The sequence below is a fragment of the Antechinus flavipes genome, chromosome 3 (assembly GCF_016432865.1).
Source record: "Antechinus flavipes isolate AdamAnt ecotype Samford, QLD, Australia chromosome 3, AdamAnt_v2, whole genome shotgun sequence".
Taxonomy (NCBI): domain Eukaryota; kingdom Metazoa; phylum Chordata; class Mammalia; order Dasyuromorphia; family Dasyuridae; genus Antechinus; species Antechinus flavipes.
In genome coordinates, this window is record NC_067400.1 from 453140542 (window position 1) to 453159034 (window position 18493).

An 18493-nucleotide genomic window follows, 5' to 3' on the forward strand; every position below is an offset into this window, starting at 1 on the left:
CTTTGGGGTAGAAGCTTTTTTTTTTTTTTTTTTTAAACTAAAGTGTCCTCCTTTGAAGATGAATCCTGGTTTTTCTCTTCCCATAATATGTTTCAATGGCGGGGCTCTTTCTTCTTTGCCATTTCATTTTTTAAAAATAAGATCATCATATACATGGCAACAATAAGATTATACGATGATCAATTCTGATGGACATAGCTCTCTTCAACAATGAGATGATTCTAACCAGTTCCAATTGTTCAGTAATGAAGAGAGCCATCTACACCCAGAGAGAGAACTATGAGAAATGAATGTGGACTATGGCATAACATTTTCACTCTTTCTGTTATTGTTTACTTGCATTTTTTTGTTTTCTTTCTCAGGTTTTTTTCTTTCCTTCTAGATCTAATTTTTCTTGTGCAGCAAGATAACTGTATAAATATGTATACATATATTGGATTTAACATATATTTTAATATATTTAACATGTATTGGACTATCTGACATCTAGGGGAAGAGGTGGGGGGAAGGAGGGGAAATTTTGAAACAGATGTTTTTCAGGGTCAGTGTTGAAAAATTACCTATCCAGGATGTTTTGTAAATAAAAAGCTATAAAAATAAATAAGATCATCATGACTAGGAAAAAGTATTTTGAGTATATCTTACTCTAAAGGAAAAGGATAGGTAAAAGTTGTATGGGTTAGAATAGGAAAGGAAGAAGGGTAGCTGTATGTATCAAATAATCAACTGGTCAAGTATTTATTAAGCACTTACTATATGCTAGGTACTGTGTTAAGTACTGAAGACATTAAGTACCAATATGTCTCTGAATGTCGTCGTCGTCGTCGTCGTCGTCTTCTTCTCCTTCTCCTTCTCCTTCTCCTTCTCCTTCTCCTCCTTCTCCTTCTCCTTCTCCTTCTCCTTCTTCTCCTTCTTCTCCTTCTTCTCCTTCTTCTTCTTCTTCTTCTTCTTCTTCTCTCTCTCTCTCTCTCTCTCTCTCTCTCTCTCTCTCCTCTCTCTCTCTCTCTCTCTCTCTCTCTCTCCTCCCTCCCCCTCTCTATTCCCTCCCCTCTCTCTCCTTTCCCCTTCCCCTCACTACCAAAAACATAAGTAGTTAATCACTTCTTGATTGAACAGACTGATAATTTCATTCTTCAAAAGATAGAAGAACCTATACAGAAAACATAAATCTATCTTGGATCTACGAATAATAAGTAATTGGCCACTGTGGTGAAAATGTTGGAAACCTGGATGGAAGTTCTCATCATAGAATCTATGACAGATGAGAAAAATGCTAGATATGCTGACACATATCCTAGATTTAAAGAAAGGAAATTTCAAAGAATCAGAGAAAGAATAAAATAGGAATCTAAGACCTAATATACATTATGAAAGTTATCCCAAGAAGAAAGGGATACTCAAAAATGAAATCGGAAAATTATTAAAGCTAGAAAGGGCATTAGAAGTTATTGAATCCAACCCCTTCATTTTGCAGATGAGGAAACTGAGATACAGAAAGGTTATACAAATTGCCTAGGGTCTGATATAGATTTTGAACACAAGTCCTCCCAATTACAAGTCTAATGCTAAAAATGAGCTAAAGAAAGGGAACTTGAGGTAAAAAGAAGGGTGTTTAAAACTTTTTGAGATTAAATGGGAGGCCCAAAGATGAGCTAAGATGGAACAATAATGGGGAGAAAGCCTGCAAAAAGAAGGATCACCCAACTTTAATTTTGCTTCTGTTTTCTTTGTCAAGTAGAAGGTCTCTTTGAACTGAAAGGAACAAAACAAAAATGATCAACATAAATTTGTTTTTAAAGGTAAGGAAGGAAATAATTGGAGTATCTGTCCTTTTATAAACCCAAATCACCAAATCCAGAACCACATCCTAGAAAGAACTGCAAAATATGATAACTATGCTACTTATGGCCAGGGATCCTTGAAAAAATCATGGAGAACAGGAATGGTATCAGAAAATTGGAGAAAGGCAAATGGCCAACTGGAAGAGAATGGAGTCTGTAAACCCTAAGTCAGTAAGCTTCACTTCTAGTTCTTAAAAATAAAAATTAAATTAAAAAAATTTCTAGAATGCATTATTAAATGGATAGTAAATGAAGATCAGAGAAGGAAGCTATGATCACAATGGGCCAGCTTGACTCATCAAAAATAGGTCATTCAAGATCAAAGAGCCTTAACCTGAGTCTATAGATAAATTTCTAAAGATCTGAGAATTTGGATAAGAAAAAATTTTATCTTTCACTAACTAGAAACTGAAATTTAGCAAGTCCCTCGATTATTTAAAAACATTTTGAGAAGGGACTATCAAAGGGGCTCATGAAAAAAAAAATTAAGAATCTCTTAACTAAGCTTAACTCATTTTCTTTTATGTTAGGGTCACTAAAACATAAAAATGCTGTAGGAATACATTTATTTTATTAAATATTTTATACAGTCATTCTATTTTTGTGGAAAAGACAGCATGATGTTAGATATATTCAGAATAGATTGAATAGTCTGACCCAAAAGAATAATTATTAATGTTTCAATGTCAATTCAGAAGAAGGTCTGTATTAGAATATCCTAAAGATCTACACTAAGCCCTGGATTGTCAAACATTTTAATCAATGACATGAATAAATATATTGAAGGCATGACTATCAAATTTGCAAACAACAACACTAAGAGGAATAGTTAGCATACTGGGTGACAGGATCCATAAAGATCTTGAACGGATAGAGCATATGGTCAAATTTAATAAGATGAATTTTAATAGGAGTGGATATAAATAGCTTAAATATAGGTTCAAGAAATCAAGATGGGGGATACATGAGTAGAGATAATATGTCTGAAAAAGGTCTGGACTATGTGATATGATTGATTAATAATAAAAAGGTAATGTGATTTTAGGTTGCATACCCAAAACTAGAAAGGTGACATACCCACTATACTCTTCGATATTCAGACTATATTTGGAGCAATAAGCTCAGTCCTGGGCACCACATTTTAGGAAGGATATAAGTTAGAAAGTATTCAAAAAGGAAAATCTAGATGACAAAGGATGGATGAATGGAACTAGGGATTTTTAGTATGGGAAAGAGAAGACATGAAGAGAATCTGATAGTAGACTTCAAATATTTGCAGGATTATCAACCATTTGTTGAATGTATGAAGAAAAAACATTAGGCTTGGAAAAAAAAACACATTCAAACAATTAGAACTTTTCAAAATTATAATGGGCTGGCTCAAGGGGCAGTAGATTTCCTCTTCATTTGAGGTTTCAAGCAGGTGGGATTCCTTATTGGACTGCAAAATGCTTTGTTCAACAATGAGGTGAAATAGATGATCTCTGAGGTTCCCTCCAAGTCTGATTCTATGAAAACCTGAACTGGAAGCCAAAGGAACTGAACACAAGAGTATACTCTGCTCAGTCACCTACTTATCACTCAGGGTCTTGGACAGGTCATTTCCTTCCCTGCACCTCATTCATCTTAAAAACTAAGTACAATAATTTATCCCCTAACTCATTGGAATGTTGTGAAGATTAATTTAATGTAATATATAAAGAGCCTAGAGCTTCTTGCAGAAAAGCAAGATAACTAAAATATATTATCATTTGAGTTCCATGAAATATTCCTTTAGGAGGGGAAATTAGTCATCTCCCTAGAAGAACATAACACTGTTGTATTCTGTGAGGGTGAAAACCAGTTGGAGATTAATTATTTTAATAAGAAGGTTAATAAATTTTAATCTCATTTAATGGTACTTTTAATCATTCTTCTGTCAAAACCTGCAGCTTTATTGTAGTAATCACTTAGATAAAAGACTACTTTTTTTTTCCACTGTGTCTAGAACAAACCATTCTGTAAACATACATTTTGAAGAAAAGCTTAAATCATCTTGCTCCAGCTAAAATTGTGACATTTTATGATAAATAGTATTTTTAAGTGACCTCATGATTTCTAATTGCCTACCTTTTCCTCGTTGAGGTGAGCTTGGTAAAAAGCATCTCAATTAAGGCTTTGGCTGATTGGTAAGGATAAAAAGCTAAAAGAAAAGGAGGAAGCAAGGAAGGGAAGAAGGAAGACAGAAATTAAGGCAGGCAGAAAAGAAGACAAGAAAACAGGAAAGAAGGAAACATTTTAAAGTATCTATTTACAGAGAGTTGGGCATCTGATCCTCACAACAATTCTGGGAGGTAGGTGTTACCTCCTTTTTTTTTTTTTTTTTTTTTTTTTTTTTTACAATGGAGGAAGCTGAAGCATGTAAAAATTAAGTAATTTGCTGAGGGTCACACAGCTAGTAAGTTTCTGAGGCCACATTTGAATTCAGCTCTTACTGATTCCAGATCCAATGTTCTATCTACTGTACCACCTAAGCTGCCAATAAAAGGAAAGCTAGTACCATTTATTTTATCATTAAACACTGGATCAGACAAGCTTCTCTATCACTTCAGAATTTAAATTGTCATTCTAAATCTTATGGCCAATAAATCCATACACACACACACACACACACTCTTAAACATATAAAGTACTTCAGTTTTTTAAATTCACCAAAGCTCCTTTCTTCTGAGATGGCTACAGAAAAGCAATTCTCAAGTTTTTTTTTTTTTTGTTTGTTTTTTTGTTTTTGTTTTTGTTTTTTAAATCCCAGGACCACTGTATACTCTTAAAAATTATTGAGGCCACACCTAAAGAGTTTCCATTTATACTGATTATGTCCATGGATCTTTAATATATTAGAAATTTAAATATCTTTCTAGTTTTATGAAAATAGTTTTGCTTACTGAGACACCTTCCCAAAGGACCCTGAGGATCTCCACATTTTGAAAGTTACTATCACAGAAGTTGGTATCTCTTATAGCTCCCCTTGCTCCTGCCCTACCTGCTCCCTAACCTCTATCTAATTAGCCTACCTACCAGTTAGGTAAACACAATTCCAAGAAAACATTTAAGACATTCAAATCCATTAGGATTGCTTGTTCTCTCTTCTCTAAAATCATTTTTCAATTGTTGACTACATCCTTTATTTGAGACTCTTTTTTTCTCTGCTTTTTCAGTTAGCTACTTCTTGTTTATCCTATAATATAAAAGATTATAAACTACTGGAAAACAGTGATCTTACAACTGAATGTATACTCCATATCATCCAGTATTTATTAGGAATCAAAATTAATTAACTAATTCATTTCATAAGAGAAATGAAAAAAATTAAGTAGCAAAGTGATCCTTATCAAATCAGCTCCCTAGGGCACACCACTGGAGACCTGAGATGACATTGAACCATTACAGACTGTTCTGAATTCACCTGACTAGACTGTCTAGTCAACTTCTATATTTTCCATATGAATAACAGATAGGAATAATTTAGAGATCATCAAACTCAGCTACAAAGTATAATGAAAAAGCAAGGAGAAGCTTAGTGGATTTGGAATTAAAATCAGAAGATCTGGTTTTGAATTTCAGTTCTACTATTTCTGTGATGATGAACAAATCATCACACTTTATTATTCTCAATTTCTTCATCTCTTAAATGAGCAGAGTAAAGTATATGATCTCCAACATCTAGCAATGTACTAGAGCTAGCTCCCACAGCTTCAAAGAAGAGCCATATTGGCTAAATTTTCAGTAAGATCATTGATACCCTAGAAATCAGCAAACACTACACAACAGGGCTTGATTTATTGTTCTTTTGATTTTCTAGATGTAAGAGAGTAATTGAAAAATGTTAAAAATGCAGATGAAACTTTTAAATGTGTCCATACTGTTTTTAGAGAGCCAGGTGTGAAATATTTATCATCATATCATTGCCAACATCCCTTCTAGTTATAAAACCTAAGATCTTCAAATCTCTGGTCTAAGGTGCCACAATAACTGGTTAGTGTCAGTCATTGTTGGAGCAGACATCTCTTGAATCCCTGTTCTTTGTCCTAGACCTGCAGAAATTCTACTCTGGACAACCATGAATGGGATAAGAAAGCTAAAAGGATACATTCCAAAGCTTGTGAAGGAGAAGATATACTATAGCCTTAGTATCTCTCTCAGCTCTAAATCATGAGGATGGGATTTAAATACTGCCTTTGTTTACTGCCATTCTCAGTGGCTTGACAGGGACAAAGCACTGATAATATTTTAATTTCTGTAGCAAACTCACTGCTAAATCAGACAAGGTATTTGTGTTATATTAAAGGAGGCATAAAGCAGTCCTCCAACATTCCAAGTCCAATCAACAAATGAATTAGTGCCCCACCTCAAAAATTCCAGCAATGTAAGACTCTGCAATAAAGGTAAAAAAAAAACAAAAAAAAATCAGTTGATTTCCTCAACTGAGAAAGCCATGACATGGCTGAGGAAAAACATTTGAACCCAGAAGATTTACTCTTCTAACTGTGAATGTGGATTAATTATTCACCACCTCTTCATCAGTCAGTCATTGAGGGAGCCAAGAAGAATTTAAGCACTTACTATGTTCTAGATATTGTGCTATTGTTTTGAAAGCCTCCTACTCTAGCAACTCCTAGTCTAATGAGGGAAATGACATGCAAACAAACCACAATGTACATGCAAGCTATATGTAATATAAGAAGCAGGTAAACTCAGGAGTCTGGGTAAGGGAGGGAAGAGCAGAGCAGGAAAGGCCTCTTGCAGTATGCAGGATTTGAGCTGAGTCTGGAAGGGAGCCAGGAAAGTCAGGAGTTCCCTTGACAGTAAAATAAAGATCAAAACATTAGGACTACCTATCTTACAATATTGTTCTGAAGATGAAGAAACAGTAGATGCAAAGGCTTTAATAAAGCTTTGTATGTCAACTATAACTATGAACAAAAACCTTGCCCTTAGTGGGAAATAGTTCTGCTTTATTTCTCTGTCAAATCATCAAAGCTATTTCCCAAAATCTGGAATGTCTCACGAGTACCTTTTAATAGGTTTCACAGTTTTGTTTATTGTCTGAATCAGACAATTTCACTAAACGCACTTTTTCAAATACTGTTAATTCAGTTGATTTTTTGTGTTTAATATTTTTAACAAATTTAGGGAAAGCTTGTATCCCAACTGACTGGCTTTAATAGAAAGTATATTTATATAAACATTTTATACATATATGTACTTTACATTATAACAATCTACTTTATAAGGTCATTATGAAGAAAGCATAAGATAAAGTCAATTATTAGCAGTATTACTAGTAGTAAAATACATAATTGGAGTAGTAGTGATTACTATTATTATTAACAATAATATAATAAATTGCCAGTTTCTGACATCTCCCCCACTCCGTAGTCCTTTTCTTCTTTAATGTTAAGTCCTGGGCAATAAGCCAATGAACAAACTAATCATCTAGTCAGTTTCCTAAACTATAGATCTTTTCTTTTAAAGAAAAAGGATGGCAATAATAATCTCTTTCTTTTAAACAAATCTCCTGATGAAATCACCTTCTTTCTACTATCACATACAGCTTTCTCTACCCAAAGTATTATGTCAGTTTTAATTCTATTGTTGCTTAATTAATCGTGCATGTTAACATTTAATTACAAATCCATCAACCTTCTATTATTTCACATTTACTGAACACTTACAGAATGCCATAAATAGTATACAGCTGAGGCCAATGTAGTGCCTATCTAAAGAGCTGATAATCTGAACAAAACAGGTTCTTGTGGGCCAAACAGCAACAATGAGATACTGAATCTTTTTTCTAAATAGCATCAGACTGCCATGATTAAAAACTCAATTTGCTGCATTTCTAAAGGCTCAAACCAACCGAATCTGAAGCACACTCACACTTCTCTCTTCTGGCATTAGCTCAGAAAAAGGAGGAAAAAAAAAAAATAAAGGATCAGAACACTACCCTAATTTCTAACATGGAAACACCTATCTTTATTACTCTACAAAATGAAAATATTTCGAACTTTTTACCAATCTGTGACAGCAATGTTCGCAACCGGTTTTTTTCCCCCCAACTCCTACACTAGCATTTTATAATAAAATACCCTTTGAATGGAAAGGAAGCGGGGAGGGGGAAAATATTGCAGAAAATGGCTAGAGAACATTACTTTCAGAAGGGACTCTAATTTCCAAAGACCTTACTTGGGAAGTTCCCTCGCCTATTTCCCCACCCCCACCTCGATCTTAACTGGCAAGTAAGTGAATGTCTTCTCTCCTCCTAGCCCGCACAAACGTCTGGGGAGGCTCTAATCCAAAGCATCTCCCCTAAAACTCTACAGAGAGCAAAAGGAATTCGCTGCGGAGCTGAATGCCACCATACCAATGGGACTCCTGCCAGTCCGTAGAACTGTGGCAGGAAGGGTTAAGAAGGGAGGGGAGTCAAGGGCCGTGGCGCGTGGAGTTAACACCAGGAAGGAAAGAGGTCCCTCCCGCTGTGGGGTGAATCATCTCTCACCCAAGTATCTGCCTCCAACTTACTGGGTGGGTGTAGAGGAGGGAAAAGGGAGGAAGGAGGAAGGCGGAAAGAGGAGGATGGGGCGGGGATCACAAACCGGTTTCCCTTTTTAAAGTTTCTTGCAGTTCCACATTGACACCGGTGCTTCTGGTGGGACTGAGTACTCCCCCAGCAACTCTAATCCCAAGGTCAAGTTCTTTGTAGGTAGCAAGGAATAGGAGAAGAAGCCAAGAGGGTTAAGGGGGTTCCCGAGGAGGCAGACGGGACAGCGGCTGGAGGGGTTGGAGGAGGGCAGTGGCGGCGGTAACGGTGGCCAGGCTAGTCCGGAGGAGTCGAGCGGGTGGGCTGCAATAGGAAGCAGTTGGACTGAGGGAGGGCCCTCCTTGGGCAGCCTGGGAGGGAGAGAAAGGACGGGACGGGACAGAACGGGACGGTCAGCAGATCCCGGAGCCCGGTAGCGCTGCCCGCAGAAGCGCGGAGCTCGGTGCCTCGCGCGCGCCCTCCCAGAGCTCCGGGGCCGGGCAGGAAGCTAGCCCCGGGACCCCGCCTTCTCTCTTCACTCTCTCCTCGCCCCTGCCCCAAACCGCTCGCTACTTACCCAGGGAGCAGGTAAGAAGCGCAATCACGGCCGGGACACCGAACAGGCGGCCAGAAAGCGGCCGCATCCCCGCGCCTGGAGCTGTGCTCTCCGCCAGCCCGCGGAGTCTGAATCTGCGGGCAGGGGCACTTGGGACTGGAACCCGAGCTGCGGGGCAGTGGCTGTGGCCGTGGTCGTGGCAGTGGCAGTGGCCGTGGCCGCTGCTCCAGCTACTGCTGCTGTTTCTGCTGCTGGGACTACTGCTACTGCTGCTGCTGCTGCTGCTGCTGCTGCTGCTGGGGCTGCCGTCTCCGCCCGCTCGCCGCCTCCTCCCGGCCGAGTTTGGGCGCTCCCTCTAGCGGCAAGCAGAGGGATGGCATCCTCCCGTGTTCCCCCAACTCCTGGCCCGAGGCTCGAGGCTGCGGCGCAGGCGGCGGGACGCCCGGGAATGAGGCGGAAAGGCTGGGGACCCGACGGCTCACTCCCCCTAGATTTTTAACCCCTTCATGTCCCAGTCTTCCTTTCCTTAACCAATCCTAAATCTCCAGGCATGCCAGATTTCTACTTTTGTCCTCACGTGTGCGCAGTTCTCGCTCCCTTCACTCTTTGCCCGGCCTCGCTCTCTCCAGTGCTAACCGAACAGCTCCACTTCTTACCCCGGATGTGGCACTGGGGGAGAAGTGGAAAGAATGGAGTAGTGTGGAAGGGAAAGTGGGAGGAAAAATAATCCATCTCCCTTCTGCTATAAATCAGTAACTCAACTCTTAATTATGTTGGCTGAAATGTTCTGTTTTAAAGTAAATCAGTTCGATTGATTTACTTAATGTCCCCTACTTATCTATCTAATAGTTGGGGGCTTATAGTTTTGCTTCTTTAATAGTAGAATCTTAAACTATTTTTAAAAACCAAATCTTAAAATATTTTAATTAGTATTTTTAGTACTGATGTAATTTTTAAATACATACTCTAATAAGGACAAATTTGCCATTTTCAATAAGCACCTTAGAAAGACTGGGTAAATAAACTTTTTTCACTTAAAAATTAGAGGCATAGGTTAAGTGACTTATTGAAAGCTCATTTTGAAAGTTGACATAGGAATAATAACATATTCATATAGTACATAAGGTTTGAAAAGCACTTTATATCATTTCATTTGATCTTCACAACAATTCTGAAAAATGTGTTGTTATGGTGCCTTTTTTACAGAGCAGAAAGCTGAGGAAGACAGGGGTCTTGACAAGTCAAGTGACTTGTCAGGGAAATACTGTAACCCCAAGATTCAGTTGCACACTCTGAAATATTTTGTGGAAGGAAACAGAAGAGATTCTACTCTCAGATGTGATTGTATTATTACATTTTTATGTATAATATAAATGATATTACAAATAATACAACAATAATAAATGGAAAATAGCTATAAATGAAAACTGTGGCTTTTGGACTAAAGCACTTTCATTATCAACATGCCACTCCAAACTTGAAAAACTCCCCTTCATCTCCTATATTCTAACAAATAACTCAGTTCTACTGGAGCCAGCAGATTGTTTTCTCAATGAGCAAGGAGAGATTTCTTAGTCACTGTCTCTTCAAAGACAGCTCTGGACCCTGTGAAGACTGTAGGAACAAAACCTTTTTCTGAGGGGGTTATACACATTGTATCACAAGTTTGTGAGGCTCTTTAGGAGGTAGGCAACCAACCACTTTCAAATAGGTGGGAGTAGACAGCAGGAATGTTTGGATTGTAAGAAGCAAGTCCCCTATTCAAAATAGATTCTTTCTACTGCTAAATGACACTAGATGAACTTACAATACCTTAAGAATATAGCCATGAGTTCCTGATATATGAGTTCCATAGTTACTGATTAAATAAATCAAAATTCAAATTTAAAAAATTAACAAATGAATGCAAAAGAGGGCTGTTTTCTACCAAGTCCCTACCCTTATTACATTTGTAGTTTAGTTATAGATTAGCTTCTTATAAAATTTCAACTTCTTTTATTTGAAATTTAAGATTCTAAACAACATGGTGCCACTCTACTTTTCAAGCTGTATTTCATATTTCTGACTTCTTTATAAGATATACTTCAACCAAACTGGATAACTTTCTGCCCTTCAAATATGCATCATGCCCTCATGATTTTATCTTCAGGATTTTTTTTTATGGCTGAAATGCTCTAAAGAAATGAAGATATCCTTGTCATCCTTCCTATAAATTCCAACTCAAATGCCATCTCTTCCAGAAGCCTTCCCAGAATCCTCCTATAGAATGACAATCTTTCCATTCAGACCTTAAAATAATTACATAGTGTTAACTCAATCAAATCATGATAGCTACGCATATTGATGTCTTAATCCTTATTAAATAAACTGGAAGTTCCTTGAGGACAAATCACTTAAATTTTGTATCTTAGAATAGTGCTCCATATACAGTAAGCATTTCATAAATGTTTTATGGATATTGATGGACATAAATATATACATACATGTTATATATATAAAGGATTAGAAATAAAAAGAACTGATTTAATTGAAGAATTTAGCTATTTGCTAGCATTTTTCAGTTAAGATTACAAATGATCAGTTGTCTATTATATTAACTAATATTCTGGGTAACAGTGATAGTATCTACTAGAATAAAAGATTTTAAAATGACTCTTAAAGATAACTAAAAAAGAAAGCCATGTTTTTAAAATAATAAACTTATCCTTGAATTCTTTCTTTCTATTTCAGACACAGATAAATGGCATGTTACAGAGCTCTATAACTTGAGGGAAAAGACTATTAGCTATCACTATTATTCTAAGTCATAAGATAAATGGATTTTCTGGGAGTCCTCCCCTCTGTGAATAAGTTTAGAGAGCTTACTGGAATGGAGAATGTTCATTAAAAAGATATAGATTCCATGACAAAGCGCTCAGTTTTAGCTTTTTTTTTTTTTTTTTTTTTTTTTGGCTACTTGCACAATTAAGCACCTTAAACTAAGGAACATTATGTTCCCATTTTGACAATCAAAAGGATTTCTTGCTTATACCTCTTTACCACCAGAAGGTTAATGGGAAAGTGTTATAAAACTTCTAAGCAGTACTTACTACTGTGAGTCAGAAAACCTCTTTGGTTCTTCACATTACAATGGGATACCAGGATGAAATTCATTCAACATTTATTAAAGATCTACTAGATACAAAGCACTACCTGGGCAATGAGTATTCAAAGATGAAAAATAGCAGTACCAGGTCAAGGAATATATTATCTAATAAAGAAATCCTTTGAATTGCAAATATGTAGTAGTCTGTGCTGTCCTAAGTTTTTGTTTTTGTTTTTACTTTTCAGCACCTTTCCAACATGTTTACAGTCCTGCTGTAAGTCTAACACAAGCTCAACTTCAAATTATAACTTTCAACCTGGAGAAGCTGAAGTTTATCATTAGAGATGATATTAGGACCTAGATAACCATCAACTCAAAAACAGATTTCAGGCAAAGTGTAGGGAAAATACTCTGCTAAGCATTGTAAATAATAACATAAAAAGAAGTAAGGTCCTTGCCTTCAAGCAGCTATTAATATGAAAATTCTTGTGTCACTAGCCCTTTAATCCTGTATCATATACTCTTTCTAGTATCACTTCATGTGAAAATATGATGATCCCAAGAGCAGCTAAATAGCACACAGTAGATTGACCATTGGCCCTGGAATCAGGAGGACCCGATTCTTCCTAGCTCTGTGACTCTTGGAAAGTCACTTAACCCCAATTGCCTTGCAAAATAAAAAGAAAATTAAAGAAAATATGATGATCCTGCTTCTAGAGGGACACGAGGGAACGGCATTCCTTCAATTCAGAGCATGTATATAGAGGTATTCTGTAACTATTTACTGTTGGGTTTCTTAAGGAGACAAAAAGCTTTGGAACTGAGTGTTCATATAAAAGATTCCAGCAGGGAAAATTTCCCTCTTTTTCAGGGATCTAAGAAGTCCAAGAACCATGTTAAGTCTTTAGGTAGAGAAAGAGGTAGCAGGCCCTGCTGCTGAGTGCCACAGCTTCACATTTGGCTTCCATGAAACCAGGAATCTATGGCCATCTCAGTTTCTTTGTCTCCACTGTATCTAGAATATCCTGATCTTAGGTGAATGAGTATTAAAGATAGAACAGACCAAATTTCAACTTTGTGAACTTCAAAATGTAAAAGAGCAACCAGAAATCCTAAAGTTGGAGTCCACTGCTAGTCATTAGCAACAGGCAAGGTAGATGAGAAGTCAGCCCTAGGAAAGGGACCGGCTTGACCTTGCCTAGCAGTGAAGTGATTCAGCAGCAGAGACTGAGAGGAGGTAGTTGTATTTCATCATTTATTTTCTGAGACCAAGCTTATTAATTACAATTGGAATTTGGCTGTCTTTTTAATGTTTGGTTTATATGTTTATAGTGCTTGTGCACATGGTCCTCCACTTTATTTCACACTGCATGACTTCATATGATTTTTCCTATGTTGAATTTTTCTCATAATTTGTTATGTTTGCTGTTTCTCTCAGTGCATTAGAGTTCCATTATATCCCTCTATGTACTATATATAATTTGTTCATCAATTGCCAATTCATGGATGCTCACTTCTGTAAGACTATGGTATTTTTTTGCTGAAAAATTATGTACCAAAGTCAGGTGAGAATAGTACTTGCAATATGCACTATAGAAATGAATACTGATTTATTTAATGCACATTGATTCAATCATCAGAAAAATGAAATATGGAACATCTTGAGTTGACAGATAAGTTGTGCTTACTTACAAACAGCTAAGTGGTTGGAGAAGGCTGAGTGTCTCTGTGGACAGAGTGCTGGACTTGGAGTCAAGAAGACTAGAGTTCAAATGTGGCCTCAGACATAGCTGTCTCTGGAAAAGTCACATAACTTCTGTTTGCCTTAGTTTCCTCATCTGTAATCACAGGAGAGAAGTTTTTATTTTTTCAAAAAGGAGTGGAAAAGGTCCAAGTGTATAGTTTAGCATATGCTGTCATTTGGTTTTGGTTAAATATCTTTCTTTGTTAAAAAGCCCAAGATTTGGGTATCGGACGGGAAGGGAATGACAAAGAACACTATACTGGGAAATATTTTAAAACAGAAGATATCAATAAAACTTTTTTTTTCTTTCTATCCATGTGACAACTGGAATAATTTCACTTTTGTATTTAAGCTGCCATTTCTAACACATTCTTAAACATTAATCTCAACTTTAAATATCTGTTAATATATATTTTTACGATGTTTAACATATATTGAATTACATGCCATCTAGGGTAAGGGGTGGGAGGAAGGGGGATAATTGGAACACAAGGTTTTCAAAGGGTCAGGGTTGAAAAATTATCCTTGCTTATATGTTTTGAAAATAAAAAACTTCAAAAAAAAGTAAAAATAAATGTTAAATTGTAGACTAATGACCATTTATTAAGAATGTTGTAAATGAGATTTCTACATTGAGAAATCAAACTATGCAACTGCTAAGGTCTCTTCCAACTCTAAAAATCTATTATAAAATTATATAATTCCTTTTTTCTTTTCTTTTTTTTTTTTTTTTTTTTATGTAGTCATGTCCAACTCTTTGTAACTCCATTTAGGTAGTAGTTTGTTATTTCCTTCTCCAGAAATTCATTGGCCTGAAATCAGAAAGGTAGGTGTGCAGCGGATGGTGTGCTGTAGATACCAGCCTTTGTGAATAGTCATAGGACCTACCTCGCGGGTGATTCAATTCAAATTGGCCAGTTGTACAACCCAGTTCTTTTTTCTTTTCATTCTTCTTTCTCTTCCCTTCTCTCTGTTCACATAAGGTACCATTCCCTTCTCTGTGCTCTGCCCAAAGCAATGTAAATTTTGGTCACTGAAACCTCCCAAAATAATTTGGGATTTACAGGGTACATTTCTTTCTTAAGGACCATGCCTTAAACCCAAAATCATTCTCTCCTTGATTGGATAACAATATGTCCCAAGTTAAGCCCCACTTCATCATTGTTTGGGCTCTGGCTGACTCTGGTGCTACAGAGCCAATTGTTTCTGTTGGTCAGAAATCCTAAGGGTCTTCCCCTTCCCAATTGAGAGGGGATATGTGTGTGTGTGTGTGTGTGTGTGTGTGTGTGTGTGTGTGGAGAGAAACATACACAGAAAGACAGAGACAAAGACTAGGTAACAGAGGCCATTCTTACTTAGTCTTAATCACTAATTGGATATTACCTTAGTCAAACAGAGACGGGTTAAAAATAAAAAAGTCAAGGTCTCCCACGCATCCTGGGCCATCTACAGTTGTCCTGATCTTTATCTGGCCACTGGACCTTGATGACTGCAGGAAAAAGGCGGATGACCTTGCCAGTCCTCTCTCACTGAAATCCATTCATTTGCATGTCATGCATCACCCTGATGTCATGGTGCTCTTCCGGGAAGGACAAGCAAGAAGAACCTCTGTGAGTATGGAAGATCTGAATTCAAATACTTCCTCAGGAAGGAATTTGTGACCAAAAAATAGAGATTATTGATCACAAAATAGATAATTTTGATTATATCAAGTTAAAAAGATTTTGTACAAACAAAACTAATACAGATAAGATTAGAAGGGAAGCAATAAACTGGGAAAACATTTTTACATTCAAAAGTTCTGATAAAGGCCTCGTTTCCAAAATATAAAGAGAATTGACTCAAATTTATAATGTTCAAGTCATTCTCCAATTGATAAATGGTCAAAGGATATGAACAGACAGTTTTCAGATGAAGAAATTGAAAATATTTCTAGTCATATGAAAAGGTGCTCTAAATCACTATTGATCAAAGAAATGCAAATTAAGACAACTCTGAGACACTACTACACATTTCTCAGATTGGCTAAGATGATAGGAAAAGATAATGATGAATGTGGAGATTTGGGAAAACTGAGACACTCATGCATTGTTAGTGGAACTGTGAATAAATCCAACCATTCTGGAGAACAATTTGGAACTATGCTTAAAACATTATCAAACTGTGCATATCATTTGATGCAGCAGTGTTTCTATTGGGCTTATATCCCAGAGAAATCTTAAAAGAGGAGTGCAAAAATGTTTGTGGCAGCCCTTTTCATAGTGGCTAGGAACTGGAAATTGAATGGATGCCCATCAATTGGAGAATGGCTGAATAAATTGTGGTATATGAATGTTATGGAATATTATTGTTCTATGAGTAACAATCAGCAAGATGATTTCAGAGAGGCCTGGGGAGACTTACATGAACTGATGCTGAATGAAATGAGCAGAACCAGGAGATCATCATACATGGCAACAAGACTATACGATGGTCAATTCTGACAGATGTGACTCTCTTCAACAATGAGATGATTCAAACCACTTCTAATTGGGCAGTAATGAAGAAAGCCTTTTTGCAAGGGTCAGTGTTGAAAATTACCCATGCAAATGTTTTATAAATAAAAAGCTATAATAATTATAATAATAATAAAGAAAGAAAAACAAATACTTCCTCAGATGCTTTCTAGCATTGTGACCCTGGGCAGATCACCTAATGTCTGTTTGCCTCAATCTCCCTATCTATAAAATGAGAATGATAACAATACCTATCTCTCAGAGTTGGTGTGAGAATCAAATGAGATATTTGTAAAGCATTTTACAATATTTAAAGTACTCTATAAATGCTAGCCATGTAGGTCTTATGTAAAAATGAAAAAGTTTGGAAGGATAACACAATAAACCAGTAATAAATATTAAAGTCTAAGCATGACTTACTTAGAGATCTCAGGGTAAAGACATGACCAGTTGGGTTAGCTAGAATGGGGACTGGTGGAGGTAAAAAAAAGGGAAGGAAAACAGACTTTATGATTATAAGCTAAGACATTAGTTCTCATAAACACCTCTGAAAGTAAGACTCATTTATTGGTATAATTCATAACTCAAGTAGGGATCATCAAGAAGACATGACAGTATGAGAGCACTTGATATGTTGAAAGGATAAGTAATCAAAAAACAGGAAAGTCTTGATCATTTTGTTACAGTTTGCAAGAACCAGGATAGTTCTAAAGCAACTAAAATGCCAAACACCACCAAATTTGCTATTTCAGCCAATAAAGATTTATTTTATCACATACTATGTGCCAAGCATTGTACCTAATATTTGGGATACAAAAAATGACCAAACATAATCCTGTCCTCAAGGAGTTCACAATCTAATGGGGGAGACAATAAAGAAATATATACAACAAGTATATACAAGGAAAATAAGAAATAAATGACAAAGTATTTTCTTTATGACAGTCTTTGAGTTAGAATATGTGTAGATTATTTCCACTTTACAGAGGAGAAAACTGAAGCTGAGGGGACTGATACCTAATCACATAGCCAGAACTAGGATTTGTACCCAGGTCTTCTGATGCACAATGAAGAGCTCTTTTCATTGACCATCCTACTTTTTTCATGTACTTGTTCTAGATTGTATTTGGACATTTATTTGTACTTAGAACATACTCTGATGCACAACGAAGAGCTCTTTTCATTGACCATCCTACTTTTTTCATGTACCCGTTCTAGATTGTATTTGGACATTTATTTGTACTTAGAACATACCAAATACCTATGCTTGAAGATCATGGTTAGTTATTTTATTTAATTAATGGGAGCCATGTTAGAGTTATCCAAAGAAAGATATACATTATTAAAGAAGGATTATACATGGTTAATTCTTAAGAACATAATCTTGAGAAAAGTAACACTGACTAAGTGATTTCTACATACATATTATCTCGACTGCAACACCCCAACCATTCAGTTCCTCAATATACTCACTTCTCATGACCCACTTCTAGGCTTCAATTCAGTCACAAAAATAGTTATATCTTTGATCTACAATTTATTACTCCAAGCTAATCAAGAAAACAGATTATTCTTCCTGTTCTCATCCTGAATCACAACCTTAATAGGAAAACCTCAAGAAGGTCTCATTTCCAGTTTCTAGACCAGCCTGCGGAGGAAAAGCAGAGACAGAAAATCCAAACCAAAAAGGAATCTACAAAATTCTGCCACTTAAACCAATAGAGCTTTCCAGCTGGTTGATGGGACGGAGTCTAGCAGCAGTTGACCTTTGCACAGACGCAAACCCAGATCAGTAATTTTTAGAGCTTACACTAGGGAGGCAGCAATCAGACTTCATACCCACTTGCACCTGCATCTGTATCTGTACCCACCCTTTTGAGAGCCCTGAAAGCTTGTAAGCCCTCTGTCTCTGAGATTCTGGAATATATCTCAAGAAAGCAGCGACAGAACCAAATCAGAAACTTTATCAAGAAGTGTAACACCAAGTCTGAAGTCAGGAGTTAAACTGGAAGAGTAGACATATGGATCGTATCACAATGAGTTATTATGGTGGTATGGATGCTCAAGACAAGTACAGAAAAGAATGACTCCAAAGCATCTAAAAGCTATGCCTGAAAGAAAAACACAGCTTGGATACAAGCTGAACTAGACTTTCTAGAGGAGTAAAAGAGTTTAAAAAAAAAAAAAACTTTTTACATATGGGATGAGTATCC

The 18493-nt window shown here is 36.7% G+C and overlaps 1 protein-coding gene across 2 annotated transcripts in view; it reads right to left on the reverse strand.

The window, feature by feature from the left end:
- The window catches only part of B3GLCT (beta 3-glucosyltransferase), a 133322-nt gene extending 118276 nt beyond the window's left edge, over positions 1-15046 (reverse strand). The window contains exon 1 of one of the 2 annotated variants that reach the window (XM_051986498.1): positions 8978-11434. In XM_051986498.1, the coding sequence (XP_051842458.1) occupies positions 8978-9044 (67 nt within the window). In that variant the 5' untranslated portion in view covers positions 9045-11434. Of the gene's footprint in view, positions 1-8977 lie in introns of both variants that reach the window. The other variant, XM_051986499.1, reaches the window with a different exon arrangement.
- Between the last annotated feature and the right edge of the window lie 3447 nt (positions 15047-18493).